Source organism: Camponotus vicinus, unplaced genomic scaffold, assembly GCF_025532165.1.
Source record: "Camponotus vicinus isolate PSW18456_S1 unplaced genomic scaffold, iyCamVici1.0 SCAF_8, whole genome shotgun sequence".
NCBI lineage: Eukaryota > Metazoa > Arthropoda > Insecta > Hymenoptera > Formicidae > Camponotus > Camponotus vicinus.
The window spans coordinates 16,164,593-16,184,528 of NW_028141980.1; the positions used below are offsets into that span (position 1 = coordinate 16,164,593).

Genomic DNA, 19,936 nt, shown 5'->3' on the forward strand with positions numbered 1-19,936 from the left:
GATTGTCTTTGCTTCTCTCCTTTTTCCCGTCCCTCGTGTTGCCCTCCTGCATTAACTAAGAACACTTACTTCTGAATTATGAAAGTCACACAAAGCGGTATCCACGCTTTTTCTACCGTGTAATTATTGGCGAATCGCGTCACGAAACTTCACGATTTATGTATCATAGACCAAACATTACCTCATTTCCGCATTCGAAATACAAGCGAGCCCGTATATGTCGAAATATGATGCGTTATATATGTATATTGACAAAGTACTCTTTAAAGTAAAAGCTATTTGTTGTAGGGGAAAGGCGGGTAGTCCCGGACAGCGGGTAACTCCGGACATTTTAATATCTCTAATACTAAACTGCTTAAAAAAACAAATGACACGTTAAAACATGTCTGTCTCAGCACATGAACAATTGCAAATCAGTAATAATATGTACGCCAAGCGGATCAGATGTTATAATCAATTTTATTCCCGTTAAGAGTGATATTACGACACCCATCAAATTTTGTCGATGCTTATTGTTCATTAAAAGTAAGTGCTGTTACATGTTCGATTGATTTTAATATTAATAATTAAATATAATTTAAGATTCTTATACATTTAATTAATTTTTTTTACATTACACAAATTAATTAATAAATATATTAAATCAAGTCAATCGGGTATCCCCGGACATTAATATAACGGGTACCTCCCGACATATTTATTAACTTTAAATTATAAAAATAATACATTTTATTGTTGTAATTATCAGTTTATACTATTTTAATGTACTAAATAATATGAATGTATTTATTTTAGATACAATTATAAAAATGCCAAAATTTAAGGGATGGACTACCAATAGAGGCAAGTGGAATGAAGTTAATATAAAAGAAGCAATTATATGTGTTATAGAAAAGAAGTTAACAATAAGATTAGCTGCTGAAAAATATGACGTGCCACGTAGCACTTTGCAAGATCGAATAAAAGCATTAAAGAGTGGTCAAGAAGTAATTTTTAAACCAAAATTAGGCCGATTTGAATCTACTTTTAATGAAAATTTTTCATTGGAACTTTACAATCATGTCAAAGATCTGGACAATCGCCTCATGCCATTGACTAGATTAGAATTTTTAAAACTAGCTTTTAATTTGGCAGAGCATTTAAAAATCCCGAACATCAAGACACTCAATGCATTGCTTGCGGAGAAACCTTCGAAGAAGACTGGATCCAATGTAATAAATGCAAAGAATGGGCACACGAAGAATGTGTAGACATTGATCCTTCAAATATATATTTTTATTGTGACGTTTGTAAAAACAAGGAACGAATAGATAATTGTTGAAATATATGTCCGGGGCTACCCGCCATTTTTTAACTGCTCAAAAATAGCAGTAATAAGTTATTGATTTTTTTTTCTAAGATAGTTTAAGAAAAATGTTCTATTCTTTGTTAATAAGAAATCCAAAAAGTTCAAAGTTTATTTTGCAAAAGAGTAATTTAATTAAAATCTGTTGATTATATATTATTTTATGCGTTTTATTTAAGTGTCCGGGGCTACCCGCCTTTCCCCTATTAATTATGAGAGCCGTCATAATCGATATAAAGTTAAGACTAATTTCGTGAATTATTAGAAGAATATATTTCAATTAATTTAAAATCACTTTTCATAAAGAAAAAAAATATATATCTTCCTTTTTATTTATATTTATTATTTATTAAAAATAATTATAAAATAATTATAAAAAATAATTAAAAATAATTATTATAAAATAATTAAAAATAATTATTTTAATTTTTAATTTTCCTGAGGAAAAATGTGTATATATATTTATTTTATTTTCTTAGCATCTCAAATCCTCCGTCGTCACTTTTTCCTATGAAGCTGACAAACGATTCTCTAAATTAAACGGCCACGTGCGTCCTACGTTTTTAACGCTTGCCGTTTGCGGTAAACGTCATTTAGTTCCACTTTGCATAATAGCTTCGTGTAATGCCGTCGTAACGAAATCCGAGTGCAAGCGGATCGCTTGGCGACGGCGTACGTTGACTTTATCCTGCGCTTACCTGGCAGCAGGTGCATTTAGTCCGTTGCTTGTGGGAAACACCTGATAACTCGTGCATATACGCGTAGGTAGGTAGGCGCATCTGCGTGTGCGGTTTCTCTCTCTCTCTCTGTCCGGCGCTAACAAATTCACCTGCAGTTCCTCGCGTTTCCAACGTTTTTCTCGGTAAATCGATTGTTGCAACGCGCAGATATACGACAGATGATAGTTATATGTAATCGTTAATTTTGTACCAAAGAGTCCAAATTTTTTGTCAAACAAACATACACTAGTAACGGAAGCTACGAGTGACAGGAAATCTGAAAAGACACGCAATTCTCGGATGCATCTGGCGTCGCGCGGTTTTTTTTAAGGATATAAAAGACAAAAGGCACCGCAAACATGTGGAATATCATCCATTACCACAGATTCAACTCGCGAGACTTAATTTCCTTAATATTTTTTCGTCATGATTTTTCAAACTTGACATTAAATGTAAGTTAAATATAACACAATTAAATATAAAAAAGTAGACTAAATCCTTAAATAATAAATTAATAGGACGTCGAATTAATTTATAAAAATGTGTAAAGTCGGAAAGAGAGAAAGAGATAGAAAAGAATCAGTGAATGATAAACTATTAATCTTATTTATTATTTTATTTATATATTTTATTTATATATTTATTTATTTTATTTCTATATTTCTATATTTCTATATTTTATTTACTTCTTTTAATATAATATTTTTCTCTCGATAAAACGCACGTTTTCGCCAAACAGTTAAATTTACAGTTTATTATATTGAACATGAATATATCCAGATATGGAAGTCGAAATCTTTCACATGATGTCAGCACAATTCTTTGTCTGCTATTGCGTGTCGCACCTGGAGAGGAACGTTAAATTAAGATTACTCATCTTCGACGATTGCTCCACCCTAACATCGCGATCACAATCATATCTGTGGCCGCTGGATGCGTCCTATTGTTACTTCAACAAAGTAACAGCTCATTTATCATAGCGTTCGTGAAATTGCATCGGGGATCGATTTTATCTCTGCTTAGGAATAAAATCTTCTTAAACAAAGTCTACTCATATCTTGTAATAAAAATCTCTCATCACCATTCTCACCGCGCTTAATTATCCGTTTTAAGCGATGAGAAGTCGCTCTAACGTGAACAAAATCCGACGAGAATAGTGCAATAAATGTATACGAGCTATCACGCTTCAACGATACGGAAACGGAAAGTATCGCGAGAAAGAAAAACAATGGGATAAATGTTCGCGTGTAGTTGTGCAGAACGCGAGTCCCCATTCACACCGTTTGGAATGCGCGTCCGCGCGCGAAGAGACGCGTGTTACGAGATGATCGCGGAAGGATCAACGACAATTGCGTAATTGCTTAGTAATTAAGTCAACGCGACACATTTCCGCGTGGGCGAGCGTGGGATGGCACCAATACGTGCGTAATGAATCATAATAGCGTGATACAGCCATGGTCACGGTTAAAATTCCACCGAATTATACACGCACACACCCACACACGTGTATAATGTATAAAGTTTAACTTTTAAATGCGATGAAAAGAGTCTTGAATTAAACTGTTGGAAATTAATAATATTATTAACTGATGAAAATTAATAATATTATAATGATATTCTCCCTTAATGATAATAGTAAAACGAAACTTGAAGAGTATATTTTTAAACAATGCAGAAATTATATGTTACAAAGCACTAAGAAAAGATTGAATATGAATGATCTTTATATTTCTTTTTTAATGTAAAATAATACAGAAAATAAGTTTTTTATCTGCGTGAATAAAAATGATATAATAAAATATCAAAAAGAAGTTGATAATTCAATAATAGAGAAACAATTAAAAGAAGAAGAAACAAATTTTTTTATATAATAACAAATATGATAATAATATAAATAATAATAATAATATAATATATTATTATTATATATATGTATTAGTATTTAATTAATTTTTTCTCATACATAATAATAATAATATTAAATAATTTATAATAATAAACAATATTAAATAATATAATAATAAATAATATTACAAGTAATATTAAATATAATTTAATTTGTTTCTCCTTTTATATATAATAATAATAATAATATAATAATAAATTATATATGATAATAATATATATATAATAACAATATATGATAATAATAAAAATAAAAATATATTATTAGAAGTCGACACAATTAAAATTGCACGTATCAACTTTGAATAAAAAGACGGCACGAGGTTACCGGAAATAAATGCAATAAAAAAATCTCGTTCTAATTAACATGTATCTTACAGAGCGAGGCCGCGTTAAACGATCACCGTAACGAAGTTCCGCAATGCGGGTGTCGGTTATAGTTTCGGAGTTAAGTCGGTTAGCGTAGCCGCGTTAAACGGTCCCGTTCGCGAACTTTCGTCTCTCTCTCTCTTTCTTTCTGCAACAAAGCCGTCGCAGCGAGAACAAAGGCGAGGTCTTTTAACGGCACCGTGTAGTTACGTATATTCGGAGAGATACGGCGAAACACGCTCTTTAAAACATCAGTCAGCAACGGCGCCGAGACGGGTCCCAGCCAGATTCCGTATTGTTCACATTGTGGCCTCGACTCATCGACCGGCCGACCAACCGACTCTCTTGAACATTCGAGTCGAACAAGAGCCGACCTCTCAAGAAGGTAACAAACGGCGCGTTGAAGTGTTTCTTTCAAGATAGAAAAAGAGAATGTTTTCGTTACGCAAAGTGCATCCGTTTGGGAAATAGCATTCGCTGCTACAAACTGTACAATTTGAATTGATTAAGCTTATTTTTTTCTTGGAATAAAGAAAATAAAAATGAAGAGAGAAATCAAGAAAGAACATGTAATCATGAATATAATATGTGAAATAGAGTTATATATATTCAATAATTAGAATACAATAATTGTAAAATCTAATGCTAAGGAAATTAAATGATTTATGTTAATAATTTTCGTTCTTTATTTGATTTAATAAAAATACGAAACGGAATATTTTAGATAAATCATTCGATTATATATTATTTACTTTTTTAATTATATATTATTTATTATTTTTTCTTACAGAATAAAGAAAATAAAAAGAAGGAAATCAAGGAATACATGTGTTATCAAGACTATAATATGCTTGGAATATAATTATTTCAATCATGAAAGTCTTATGCTAAAAAAATTAGGCTGTTTATATTATATTAATAATTTTCACTTTTTATTTAATTTTTATTCTATTAAATAAATTATTCGATTATATACATTGCCCTAAAAAAAAAAAACAAATTGCATCGTATTTTTCTCTTTAAACAAACAAGTTTGACATCATTTAGCGTCAATCTTCCTATCTATTCCTTCGATCGGAGACGGGAATAATTTACGACATCATTTAATCGGATAATCGTATCGAGGAAACCGAGTCACTAACTACGATCATACAAGAACGAAGAGTCAGCGTTAGGTGCATTTTAGCACTGGGATGAGGTGAGAAACCGGCCAATTATCGGAGTAAGATCGCGATTCACGGCCGGTATCGCCGATGACACCATAAATCGTAAGCGAGCGAATTCGCGAGATGCAATAAATCGATCAAATCGAGCGATGTAATTGAACGACGGTGGGAAAAAAAGCCGCGCGGAGAAGAGATAAATCACAAAAGTCTAGTGTCGCGACAATGTTGGATAAATGGCGAGAAATATTACAATAGTGTTTCGTTTCACAGATAATGATGCTTTTGATGGCTAAAATCTTCCTTTCGCCAATAGATCATCAACGTCTCTTAGATCAGCAACGAACTAAACATTTCTTCCTATTCCCCCTTGTTTAATTCATATCCATCCATGTTCCTTTTAATATTTATATATTTTAAGCCTATAAATTAACATAATTTTATTTATTTATTTATTTATTGTATAAAGAAAAAGAGAGCTTTTTAGTAAAAATTACAAATTATTTACAAATTACTGCATCAGCAGAACGTGCAGAAAAAAATTCAACGAAGATAGTGAGATAATGAATGTTAAAAAAAACCTAAAAAACATCTGAAAACAAAATTCCTCATGACACATTTCTCAGAATGGTTTTTAAATAGAAATATCCAATAATAGCACAAATATCACTATGAGAGGCGATAAAGAAATATACGTGCACCATTAAAAATTGCAGCCGACATAATAATGGCTGATAGGATAACAATAAATAACAATGTGCACACCACGATGTTTGCATTCACGTCATCGAACACGATATAAGATATCGCAAGGTTATCAACCTTTTTTTAATGCAATGATGTTAGTGCAGTTATAGCGTACTTGCATAAAGCGTCGATGCCTACGTAATCTAATTTCTTCCTTGATAGAAACGTCGTGTCGCGAGGTTCACTCTCAAGTAACGGCCTGGAAGAATTGCTGATAGAGCGCGAACGGGTCGAATAGAGCGACTATATCATAACTATAGATCGAATGCGTGCGTCTACGATAATATAATCATCGACATTTCTCGCGCGGTGCCTTCGAGATTGCAGTTTCCGAAGGACGAAACTAGTGCACTCACAATCAGTATTTCCCAGTAGAATGTCTGCGTGTCCTACATCCGCGTTGCGTAAGCAATAATTGCATCGTATCACGCGACGCGTCTTAACAATCCCGCGTTTCTCGCTAACGATCACTTGGCTGCACTCGCGGAATGCCTTGATATGCTAAGCTACATCATATCTCTTATTTAGTGAGTCATACAAGCGAAGAAATAATTTTTCTCGCGAAAAAATCTATTCAAATTATATAAAAAATTTCTACGAAAAATTTTAGAAATTATTTGTCTGCAATTTTAATCCTCAAATCTTTTGATAAGTAAATATCGTATTTAAACATAATAACATGAGAGCAGTTTGCAATTTCAACATTATTACTCTGTCATTTATTTACATTCTAAAGCTCAATCACTAAGTGCTTGTATCTTAAAAATGAGCAATGCCTTGATGTTAGCTTTCATATGATGGGCAGATATTTAAATTGCATGCATCAAGATAACGGAATTAATAATACGAGAGCATACTGTACTTAAGTGTCTGCTTATATAAATGGTAGATTGAAAGGATAAAACCATTTAAGTGTAATTGACAATCTATGAAGCAGGCCACAACAAGTTCACTTGACTTTGACGTCCTTAACATCGACTTCTTCGCGCTATTCAGTCACGTATGACGTCTAAAAGTTCCTCCCTGTTCATTTAGATGGCTTATAATCACTTTGCCGCTCGGTATTTTCTCATGGTAAAATAAATAATAAAAAACGTTATCTATTAATGCATCATTTCTGCTATGATAGAAATAAACATATAAAATCAATCTCCCCTCAAAATTAGAAAAATTAATTTATCTCTCTTGAAAAAAATATTACACCCAATTTTGATATATAATTTAATTTTATTATGATATAATTTAATTTTGATTTAATTAAATTTTGATTTGAAATTAATAAATAGTGAACAATAAATATAAGAATTATGAATCTTTATTTATATAAAAAATACAATGCAAATAATTCTTATAAAAATTCTATTTTTCATTAAAAAGTGGATATATTTCTTTTTCAAAAAATTCAGGCCATTTTCTTTCCATAAAAAAATCATAATAATTTTACTATATAAAGAAAGAAACGTTTTCTTAAGAAAAATTTAGGAAATGGGGAGAAATTTTCGTAAAAGATTTAATACGATAAAAATACCGTTCCGTTGGAATCAAACGGCTATTTGTACAGAAATCATGTCTTACAGAATGTCGGTGCATTCGTCACGCGAAGCTTGACGCGAATGCACTCGTCGGCCTTTTAGAGAAACGCAACTTGCAAGTTATCATCGGTGCGCACGTGAATTGTAAACAGAAACGTTTGAGTAACGGGGTCGTTACTCTTTCGCGGGATAATCGCGCGATAACATAACGTCTACAGAGTAACGTTTCACACCAGTCGTGGAGACGATAGGTAGATATTGCTCCTTCTACCGCGCGTTTATCAGACATGCTTGAGAAAGCTGTATAACGAACCGTTATAAGGTAACTTTTGCGTACTTTTCATAAAGAATTCAAATCTATTTCAATTTTTACAGAGATATTAAATTTTAAGATTCAAATTATTCCAATTTATTCTATCTTTCCCATGTAAAATGCCGCAAATTTTTTAAATCGGCAGATTAATAAAATTTATTCCAATTTTATAGAGATATTTTTCTTGTGATTTTTACGATTATCGATTAAAAATAATTTTATATTTATAGAAAATATTTTTTATAAAATTATTATAAAATTTTTATAAAATATATATTTTAATTATTTAATTAATGACGACAACATTGATATGCAATATATGAAATCGCCTAATTTTCAAGATGGTTAAGAATCGATAGAAGTGTGAAGGTAAAAAGCGTTGAAAGGAATCTTGTGAACTGCCGACTGCACATCAGAGTTCTCTCTGCTCTTTCTATCTCCTCTCTAGGAGAGAAGTCAAAGGTCGCGAAAGGGCTTTGGCAGGTAGATATAGGCGAGTAATGGTACTTAATAATAGGTTCGTAACGCGCGAGGGCAGGTGTGTGAGTCGGGATGATTAATTAAACAATGATAGGTTTAACTCGCTTCCTCGCGGCTCTTCCACCAGCTCTCCAGCTCCTTACACGATTGATTGATGATCAGGTTCGCGGATGCGAACTGTACATACGTTTACACGTGCGTAAAATCGCGGAAATGCCGGGAAATCACGATTAATTGCGTTATCGTCGATAATCTCATTCTACGAATTCCTCGAAGACATCGGCGATTAGGTTGTTCGACGAGTATACCTGGACGCGCGAAAGGTCGTCCGAAACCGGTATTTGAGTTACGAAACTTGGGATAGAATGTGGATAAAAAAACCGGACGGGAAAAATTCCAGAAATTGTGAAATAAATTGGAATGCCGAATTTTTCGTTTTCAAGTGTGCGATATTTCAAAAATCAAACAACCAAGTGTTGTTATCAATGTTAAAGATTTATATCTTCAAATCTGTAATTTTTTAAAATTTTCATTAACATTCTTAGAATCGCGAGAAAAGATTCGCAAGCCACAAAGGTGGAGTTTTAGCTTCTCACTCTCTTTTTCTCGACAGTTTGCATTTAGTGCCGCTCGTTCCCAAGACAGAAATCGTGACCACCGAAAATACCCTGCGATCATCAAGGGGCATCTGTTCCCTTCTTACAAGCACGTGGTGTAAGATGAGGAGGGCTGTTAAAGTGGCTGCTCGAGAAAATATACTTGCTATCTCCGAAAGAGGAAAAAAAACAGGGAAAAGAATAACACGAACTCGACGGAGAAATTCCTCGTGTCCGTGAGTTGTACTCATTATTTTCTCCCGCTTGTTGCCTCTTTATGGCATCACCGTGAGAAGGATAATCGCGATTAAATGCCATCGATCGCGGCGACACATATGCATTTCGATACCAAGTGCGTCGTAAAAATATATTATCACACCGCGTATTCGCGATAGAAACATTAATTTAATCATTACAATTATTCACTCAAAGTCTTTCTCACTTAATTTTTAATCAAGTAAACTTTTCAAGTGTGATGTTTGGCAATTAACTAAATATTTAATGTTTGAAAGCAACTAACTAAATACTTAAAAGATAACGATTTAAGTAAATACACTTCGATAATATAAATAACAAATATTTAATATGGGGTCTCTTATATATATTTACAAATTGTTCTACGTGGTTTTGTCCGACTCATCAAGTTTCAGTTACTTTTCGACGAAATTTTATTACACTTTAATATATTTCGCAGACATCTATGGCGGCGAGTAAATCTTATCGTCCAGGAACAAACTTGTTTTATAGCGATATACTTTAACGCAGCAAAGAGCAGTTTTATTCGAAGCACGTGCCTCGGTGTCAAGCCAGCTAAAATTAAGCGGGAGAATGTCCCTGCCCTGCTCTCGTGCCTACCCTCCGTCGTCGCTCGATGAGCTTCCTCCTGCCCTTCGATGCCAGCTGGCAACCGGAAGTAAGCGTAAGAAGCCGGGCGAGGAAATAAAGGAGGCAACAACGAGGGGTGGTGAAAAACCGGAGACGGGACTGCAGCCGAGAACCGTTGCGGCCCACTTTTATTTCCGTCCGCGTCGTTATTATTCGTGCACGGGGGTCCTTACTTGATATCCAGCAGGGGTTTCACGGGGCGAAAGGGGAAAAGTGCGTAAAAATTCCAAACGAGTCAAACAGCTGACGCGGGAAATTCTCGAACTATCAAGTAATAGTGGTGATATAAAATTTAACGTTCCACTATAAAATTAAATTAAAGTAAAATTATATAACGATTGTGATACTTTTCGAGAGATATTGACAATAATTTTGAAAAAATTATGTTGGAAGTTCTATTTTTTTACAGAATTAAAAATTATATGTTTTTCAGAGAAACTCGAAAAATTATTATATTTCTTTTCTCGGTCATATTATATTTATAATTTAATTTGCATAAAATATTGTATCGATTTTACAAATGACACTAAACCGCATGTTTTTTTTATCACGAATATATCGCAGCTATAAATTTTCCTTTATCATGAATTTTCCATGAAAACGGAAATGTGCCGCGACATGCCTATGAATGCATTCAAACATGATGATTTCAGCAGGTAGCGAGGGCTCGATTACAAGGATCTCGTAAATATTTGTCTGAAGAGGGGGCGACAGTAAATTTGAAATATCAGTGTATTTATTCAAGAGGGAAGACGGCGAGCTTTTAGTTTCGTGTACTTGTACGATAAACTAACTATTAACACGCGAAAGTAAACCTCGTCCTTTAAATAAGTATTTCATCTATAGAAGAGTAAATCATTAATATCATAACGAAAACAAATCATTGCGTTGTACTTTTAAATACAGCGTTGAAAGGAGTGAAAGAAAAGTGTTTCCAATAAAAGTTAAAGAGTTTTTCGCGTAAAAAAAAATCTGAAAGAAGGCAAAGAGCAGCTTTACTGTCGATGCAACGAGGAATAAAAAGGAATAAAAATGCATCATTTTCGATGGGAAGCCCATCAAACTAACCGCTCTCTCTCGTTCGTAACACATCGTGAACCTGCTCGACCAGGTCGAACCACATCCTGCGCGTGGTCATTTCCGCAGAAGCCAGTTGACTGCTGTCCTCTCAACAATATTGCAGAACCACATTAATGATATTAGATTACCAAAATTAAAATTAATTCTAGATTTTTATAAACATTCGTCTGACAGATCTCATCGATTGACATATAAACATTATATTCGTTTAAATTATCAGAGTAAAAATTTATGCATCTTGTTTCTATTAATTCTCGATTAATCTCTTAAATCCTGAAATGGCAGTTTTATTTGTTTGATGAAAGATAAATAAACGTACAATTGACAATTTTGCTTTTTTCATGTTTCTTTACCAAATAATTTTATGAGCATTTATTTATAAATAATGCTATTTTTAATAATTTTGTGAATTTATGATTAAGTATTATCTATGTAAGACTCTATTTAATGTATTGTATGCAAACTAGCAACGTAAATGATATGTTTTCGTCAATATTTTGCTTTCCTCTCTTTCTCTCTCTCGACCTCGATGTCCCCCCGGGAATATAAATTCTGATTTCGCCAGGATTTGCGATATCCCTGGCGAGATACTTGAGCCTCAAGGTTCAAGGCTAACTATACTTTCAACCACGCTGCTCGCGGCTCTCGTGTAGCTTGGGGAGAAGTTATACTGGACGTCGGCGGCGCATAGGAATATTATCTAGCGGACGTAATAATTTATTAATCACGCAATGATGTCTTAATAATCCTGCAAAGCGTATATATAATCCTATATATACGAGTATAAATAATGCAATCAAAAATGTGCTACGTTGATTTTATTGATTCTTACGACTATATCAAAATCATTTCATACAAAAATTAAAATCCCCTCTGTTAGAAAAATACACATAAATCTCTAAAATTAAATTTTAATATCTTGCAATCGATGAGGGAGAGAAAGAGGGCTCTCCTTGATTGTACAAGATATTAAAATTTAAAGATTCATGTGTATATCTTTCCCTCATTTTTAAAGATTTATGCGTATATTTTTTCCTCGTCGAATCGAATATATTCGAAACGCACTGGTGTTACATTACATCTGGCAGACGTTATTTTATCTGCCTCTTCCCGGCGGCGTCGGGAGCCCGTTCCATCCCTTGGGAATTAAAGTTCTCACCGCCCTATGGAGAAGACTCCGAAGCCCGGTGCCGTTTGTGCTGGCGATTACCTGAGTCAGCTGTCTTAGCTGGCAGCGCCTTTGCAGAACTTAAGGACTCACGGCATAGGAGGCTGGAAAAAAGCGTGGGTTCTTTCCTACGGGCATCCTCGAACGGCCGATTCTCTAGGGTGGAAGAAGCTCCCTCTCGGCCAAAGAAAAAAGGAAGAAGCCTCAGCTGTTTGCCCGTGGAAGCCATGGAATGAATATTCATCCACTTCATTTCGAGCACTTTGTCATAAACAGGCAAACCGCGATAACATTCGACTGTGCGATTTTTTATTAAATGGATTGACTTTTTTAATTAATTACATTAAAATGAATCAGAGCAATTTTATATAATCATCGCGGATCGATTCATGAATTATAATATTTTTTATTTAATATAAAATGTATTGTAAACGATAGATTCTAATTTCTTGATACGATATAATGTCAAAAGTGAATATTCTCAGAATAAAAAGTGCTTCAAAGATAGTGATTCTTTTAGTTTCTGTTTGAAATCGTCTATTATTGTATCCGAGGAATAGAGAAATAAATTAAAATGTGTTGACACGCTTTCTGAGTAGTTGGCACTGATTTCGAAAAGAAAACATGCCACTGTTACACGTGGTGATAAAATCGTGGTTTCTTTGATTTTACGATTATTCCACGTAACGGATCTCGGACGGAGCGGACTCTAAACTAAACGTGACAATTCTGTTAGTTGACCTTTAAAAAAAATCCTATTCTTTTTTTATATCGAAATACTTTTAAGTATAAAGCACACTCATCCAGTGTAGGGAAAAGAATTTTAATCTTGTCGCACAAAAACTATGTTTGTAGAAGAATTTACTGCGTCGAAAAATTTAAATTCTGTACTTCTATTTAAAGTAGCTATTTAAATTCTTTTCTTTAGCAGAGAAAATAAAGCAGTCTATGTTAAATCAATTTTTTCGTTCTGTATTTCTATGTCTTTATTTTTATTTTTCCTCTTTATTTTTATGCATTGTTTATTGATTATCCCATGAACTCCTTAATTTAGTCTACTAGAAGAATTTCTGAAGATTAACTAAATTCGATAATTTAAATTGATAATCTAGTCATGTATGTTTTTTTTCTTCTTCAATTTTTAGACGCGCGATTAAAGACGTCACATTCCACAGTAAAACATTTACTCTCAGCTCGCGCGCTATCTATCCTTCATTAAACCCTCGAAAGTGGACCAAAATAGTTTCAAGGGACTCATTAACTTCGACTCTCGTAACTACGTCTTTATATGGTACCTTTCTTGCCTCCGTGGAAAACGTTTAAAATCAAAAAGGACGCCGAAGAATAAGAGATTCTTTGTACCGGTACAACAACACCCGGGGCTTAATCTTCTCTGCTCGAATGAAACTCGCTTTCGGCACCTTCTTGCGATCCGTTTCCCACGGTGCATAGGCCAGGTAACCCCCGGGAATGTTTTCCCCACAAAGTGAACCTCTTCACCGCACTTCTCTCCATCATCTCAATCTTTTCCGCTGCTTTTTCCTCGTTTCATCTCCGCTATTCTGCGTGAAATTGAGATGGAATGTTGTCCTTTCGATGGATAAAGAAAGTGCCAAAGGTAATAACGTCATGACATTAATACGTTACATTCGATATCGAGAGGGAGAGAGAAGAATTGATTTGCATAGTTTCGCAAAGACAATTATTTCATTAAATTTTTTGTTGAAAGAAATCTAAAAAAGATAGAGAATAGATGCAAAGCTCTATTAACTCTCTATTGCCCGTAGATTGCCTGTCGATCAAGCCTAACGACAGCAATGTATCAAAATGTAAATATTATAAGAAATTGCCTCGGATCTTACGTAGGACGCGGAAAAATACGTAATCATCGAGAACCGTCTTATGTAACTGGAGCAATTTGAACGTAAGAGCATTATATCCCCCAGCAATTTCCTAATTACATATATTCAACCTGAAGCAGAATTTCCATGTCGCTAATGATACACACGCACACAATGAAAACCAAAATTCTAGTTATCTTATCATTTTTGAATCTTGATGATCGCTGTCATCAAGATCCTAGGATCTAACAATGGAGCGATTTCATCATTTAAAATCGTGATTATTAGTAATCGTCATCTTACGCTTACGAAATGATCAGCCCAACGACCCTTAATCCTAAGAGATGGAAAAAAATCAAGCCTCTTGGACTGATACTCACGGACTGGTACTTTCTTGGGATCGACGCTGCCGAGTCGCTCCTCGATCTTATCGATCTTGTGACGCAGGTGACCGCTCCTCTCGGCTACCTGGCCCAACTCGGCGGTGAGGCCCGCGAAGATGTCCTCCGCGATGGTCAGCAGCGAGGCCAGCTGCTTGAGGGAGCTGGTGAGGGCACCGTTCGCCACCGCCTCGAGCTCGGCGCCCACCGGCCAGCCCGGCTGCGAACCCCCCGGCACGTGGCCGCGGCACAGGTGCCGCGGCTCCACTTTTCGCATCACAAACGGCATCACGACGACGACCTGCTGCTTGCTCCCGCAACCGGTGAGCCACACTCGCGCATAACACACTCTAGCCTCGGGTCTCCCTCATCACCGGGGCACCGCGTCGTCGTCGCACGCCGTTCCGCGAGATCGGCGGGATCCTGCCGCGGTTCCGACGTGCCGACTACGGCGCGATTCCATGTCGACCCGGTTCACAGGTATCCCCGTCACTTTTCAACCTCTTATATTCCTCTCTGTCGCGTCGACTCGTTTCTTTCCTTCTTCCTTTCTTTTTTTTACCCTCTCAGCACTTTCACTCCGCGCACTCTCGCACCGCGAGGACTCGATTCGATCAGGATTCGCGCGCGATCGTCGAGCGGACCCTCGGATCCCGGAGATCGTGCGCGCACGGCATCATCGCGGTGGATCCTTCCGAACCGCGAGAGATTCTTTCGCGCCGATTTCCCTCGCGCGTATGGGTCCAGGTAGGTATTCGAGAACGCGGGCAGGAGAAACGACGATGGAGCACGTTGGTGGAACGTACCGCGCGCCGCGACGATGGTACGCGAAGTGCCGGCCGGTCTGGCAACCAGTCGCCGACCAGCCGGCTGGTTCTCCCATTCAAGCAAGCGTGCGAAAGCCGCCTTTGCCAACCGTCCGACAGCTCGACGTGCCGTCATCGCCATCTGTCGACCAGCGTCTGGTTGGGTGACGGTATCTACTGTTGTTACGATATTGACTCGCATTTGAAATCTGTAACAGAAAAATAAAATATCAAAGGACACATGAATGTAAATTAATGAAACATGCAAATAATAGAATATTATTGTAAAAACATGAAGGGAGTTTCTATATCTTGTTGGCTTAACCATCAATGAATAACGTAGGGATCATGGAACCACAGGATCTTCAGAAGCTATACATTTTTAGGAGTGCTGGGACTGAAGCTGAATTGTCGAGAAAAGCGAATGAAGGATCTTATCATCCGGCAGGTTCCGTCGATATATTACACACTAATCGTAAGTGTGTCGTTCAAAATTTAAGCTGATCTTTAGCAATGCGCCAGAGAGTTGCGCTTCTCGTGAAAATAAAAAAGTTTTAGGAAAAACAGATGTAACAAAGGTAACACACACACATATGTATATATATTTTTTTATTTGAAAAAGAGAAATTAATTTTGTTTTATACATTTATATAAAAACGTACAAGATTAATATTAAATTCATTAAAAGAAATTAAGAAGAGGAGAGTTTTTTAAAAGTATTTTATATATTATATATGTTAAAGTTATTTAAATGTAAAATCTTCTTTCCCTTCAATCAATGCGAGGATATTCAATGTAGATGTCTTTAAAAAAAAAAATAATAAAAACCGATGTAAACAATGTAAGTGAACGAGCGAGCAATAGTTGACGAAATATATGACACATCCGTACCATAGCGGAAATTGATAATATCAAATCCTGATACGATAAAAGCTTGAATGTCCGAGTGACATTCTTCGCGAACCGTTTTAGAATGTGAACCGGATATCCCCATCAATGACTACAATACACGCCCACAGGGCTAAAAATATTCAAAAAGAGCCGAGTACGTGCGCGAGCTTCTTTATATTTCACATTAATCGCGTAGAATAACAAATACACACGGTCCAATTACATGTCCATCCCCGTGGAAGCTTCATGGAAGCGGCCCCGCGCTATCCTAACTTAGCGAGACGTGGCCTGAATACGCGCAAACTATCGATCCGTGATAGCCGCCGCCGATCGAGTTAACGAACGTCGTAATTCGCGTTTTATTTTCATAGCCGACTAAACAAAAAGTTACAGCGGCGGTAACAACTCGACGAGCGCAACGCTCGTTAGCGTAACAAATTTAGCGGGCAGGGTCGGATTCGATTCGGCGTAAAGTAAGCGCCGGAATTGGCCTGACGTAATTGATAGTCCAAACTTACGTATCCTTAGGTGGGTCGATGTGTAATGGGCGGAGGATTACCGGCGCTTTCTTTCGCTTTCGCCTTAATTTGTCCGGCATGTGCAATTTCACACGATAAAGTCCCGCTCTTAGCGCGTCCCGAGGATGACTCGCTCGGGGATCTATCTTTCTTTGGGAGAAGCGATCGCCCGTAAAACGCGCCGGCGATCGAATTTTATGGATTTTAACGGGAAATCTCAAAGGATATTACCGCGCGATCCGAGTAACAGATGGATGTCGTGCAAATTACAGGGAATGTCTTGGTGTTTTAGAATTCGAGCGAATTTTTCGCACGCACCCCCTACATTTTTAACGCCTCAGCTATTACATAGCCATTTGATTTTAATTCTGAATTTTATTTGTACATTTATACGCTTGTATCACGATATGAGGTGAGAATCAGATAGACACAATGTTGAACGTGAGGATGAATTAAAAAATGTAGGAATCTGTGACATTTATGTCACTGAAAACAAGTTGAAACATTGTACGAAACTCGAAATCAATTGGCTATGTTTGGTGTTCATTCGGACCGATGAATCTAAAAGTAAGATAGGATAAGATTATATACATATCATGTGTATCCACCACAATGTATCGATTTAAAAAGATTTAAAGGATCGAATGCTATGTCGTTTTCGAAGTAAACAGCTTGTATGTTTTTTATGTGCTTTTTTGGCGGGGTTTTATCAGGACGCTGCTTGAAAATGATTAGACTGCGGACTACTTAAGGATGCTAAAATCGTGTTTCTTAGTTCTTTATTATCCTGCGCGTATCTCAGTTCTTCGCGAAAGAGATGCATGCTTAGTGATCGGCATGAATCAAACGGCTTCCACGAAAAAGTACAGTCGAAATAAAAACTCAAGACTTTGCAGAGAGATTTTAGTCGTTTTGCTTTTTTTATCCAATTGTTACTACTTTGTGTCGATATAAATTTCCTACTCGACGTTGACATTTAGTACGAATGTACACATGTACAATTTATAAGAAAATTTATATTTCGAGTTTTACAAATTCTATCTTTTTTCTCTTTAAAATCTAGACATCATCAAAAATGTTTAAATATTACATTCGTATAATATATTGATATGTTTTTGAATTTTATTATAGTTATATGAGAGAGAAAAAAAGATTCTTATTACATCTTAAAAAATGCGAATTAAAAACGAATTAATACAGAATCAGCTGATAAGATGTTATTGTACATATTATGACATTATAATTTTCCTCGAACTTTGTTGACCGTTCTCCGAATTTGATTTTACTTCCATTAGGTTTTCCACTTATTACCTCGTTCCTCTTTCAGATTGATGAGTCAGAGATTATCGTATATAGCGATTTATCGTCAGCGTAAATCTCTCGAACGAGACCGACTGACAGAATCGTTAATAAGTACAATTTACAATCGCGCTAAACTCCACCGCGATGCTCTCGAAATTGTGCGATTTGAACACTGTTTGTACGATTATTCGATCATGTAGTCCTTAAGGATCCCATTCGTCTTCTATTTTTAGCTCCTGGCTTGTTCGCGCGTCTTATACACGAACGGGGTGAGCTACGGGGCACGCTGTTTTTAGCTCATGCGCAAACAACATTGAGCAATGGGTGCTCCAATGGGATATCCGCCGGACAATCGAAGGTTCAGAGTGCATAATTACACGCGGTGACAGCGCCCCTTAAGTTAGCCAGGATCGCGCCTGCCTCGCGACTGCCCACACAGGACGACAGGACGAATACGCGGATACGCGCGCAACTTTGTTTGGGACGTAACCAGGCGTTTCTTGTTTCAACCAGGTTGCAATAGCCGGGTTTACCTGCTTCCTTTTCTACCGACTTCTTTTTACGAAACGGATAGGGGCAGGAAGGGGGGAATATATCTTCTGTGCGCGGGGTTTACATTGTCAACAGGCCTCGGACAATGGCCGAATTGAAGGACAGAACTACTCTGAGCGAAGGGTTCCAGAGTTATTCGACTCCACAACATTGTGTATCGACGGATAATTAAGAGCGCGCAAAAAGAGTCGAGGAATCTGTTGTGACAGAAAGTGTACTTAATTGACGAGCCCAACAGCTTTTTATTGCCCCCAACCCCATGTATCCAATTCGAAGTACGACGTCGATGAAATATGTGTATTCAAAGTACGTGTGAATTTTCAAAAAGAACTTTTTCAAATTCCGTTGTACGACCTTTTGTATCTCTTGGGAACAATTATATTAATATTTTAATTTCTCTTTAAAAGAGAGAATTCTTTTCGAAAAGAATTTTTTTTCAAATTCTGCTGTACGAGCTTTTGTATCTTTTATATCTCTTGGAAACAAAGATACAAAAGTCGTACAGCTGACTTTGAAAAAAAGTTCTTTTTGAAAAGAACTCTCTCTTTTAAAAAGAAATGAAAATATTAATATAATTTAATATAATTTAAAATTATTAAAAAAACGTATACACGCCTTTTAAATTGCTCGAAATTTTTTGGTAGAAATTCTTTGAGATTTAAATTTCAAAAAAAAAAAAACATTCATTACTTGAATATAAGAATAACTCGTATCTAATATTATGGTCAACTTTGTGCAAAATTTTGTGTGTGTGCTATCTTGTGTAATATCTTTTATTTTTTTCTTTTCTCCAATGTACGTAATTTTAAGTAGAAGAGAAGATAACGCGAGAAGGATATCTTCGTAAAGACGATATTCGGGATTTTATTAGCTGCGAAAGGGAGCCGAGGATGTATCGAATCGCCTGAAATATTTCGGCGACGAAGAATTCGCCTTCGATTGCGAGATGCAACAATGTTCCCGAGCCGTATTCAGGAATGTTCCACGGGGGCTTTCGGAGGATGCTGTACCATTCGATAGGCACGCAGACCGAAAACAACAGGCCGAGTTATTTCGATCGGCCGTTCGTTTGGGAATCTTCGGATTCTACAAGTCGCAGGACAGCGATACGAAAAAGTACCGGAAGGGTTGCCGCAAAATCGAGTCGTAGAAACCATCGGAGGAGGAGGAGGACGAGGAGGAGAAAACGGGGGTTGAGAGGAAGAGTGCGCGGAGAAGTGGGATGGGGTGAAGTGGGGCGAGGGGCAGGAGATGCACCGCGTGCGAATTCCCTTCCTCGTGGGTTCTGTGCGCAGCGCCGATACCTAAACCCCCCGAAGGAGGGGTACACGGCGTATATACCCC

General features: G+C 36.5%; 2 protein-coding genes across 4 annotated transcripts in view; one reads left to right on the top strand and one right to left on the bottom strand.

Moving 5' to 3' along the window:
• Positions 1 to 19,936, bottom strand: part of Gukh (NHS actin remodeling regulator GUK-holder) — a 259,977-nt gene that overhangs the window by 69,983 nt on the left and 170,058 nt on the right. For both annotated transcript variants that reach the window (XM_083107240.1, XM_083107239.1), the window contains exon 3: positions 14,524 to 15,538. In XM_083107240.1, coding sequence (XP_082963366.1) covers positions 14,524 to 14,812 — 289 coding nt within the window. In that variant the 5' untranslated portion in view covers positions 14,813 to 15,538. The remainder of the gene's footprint in view (positions 1 to 14,523; positions 15,539 to 19,936) is intronic.
• LOC145976209 (uncharacterized) lies at positions 287 to 1,504 on the top strand. Of its 2 annotated transcripts, XM_083107246.1 has the most exons (3): positions 287 to 525; positions 796 to 986; positions 1,135 to 1,504. In XM_083107246.1, exons 1-3 carry the CDS (start codon positions 399 to 401, stop codon positions 1,141 to 1,143), a joined length of 327 nt encoding a protein of 108 aa, XP_082963372.1. In that variant the 5' UTR covers positions 287 to 398; the 3' UTR covers positions 1,144 to 1,504. The 2 variants fall into 2 exon arrangements, with proteins under 2 accessions (XP_082963372.1, XP_082963371.1); XM_083107245.1 differs by having other exon boundaries at positions 796 to 1,504.

Excerpts from the sequence above, each read along its gene's own strand:
- LOC145976209 (XM_083107245.1), top strand. The coding sequence starts at position 399 with ATGAACAATTGCAAATCAGTAATAATATGTACGCCAAGCGGATCAGAT. Across the intron at positions 526-795 it reads ATGCTTATTGTTCATTAAAA|ATACAATTATAAAAATGCCA; the intron begins GTAAGTGCTGTT and ends TATTTATTTTAG.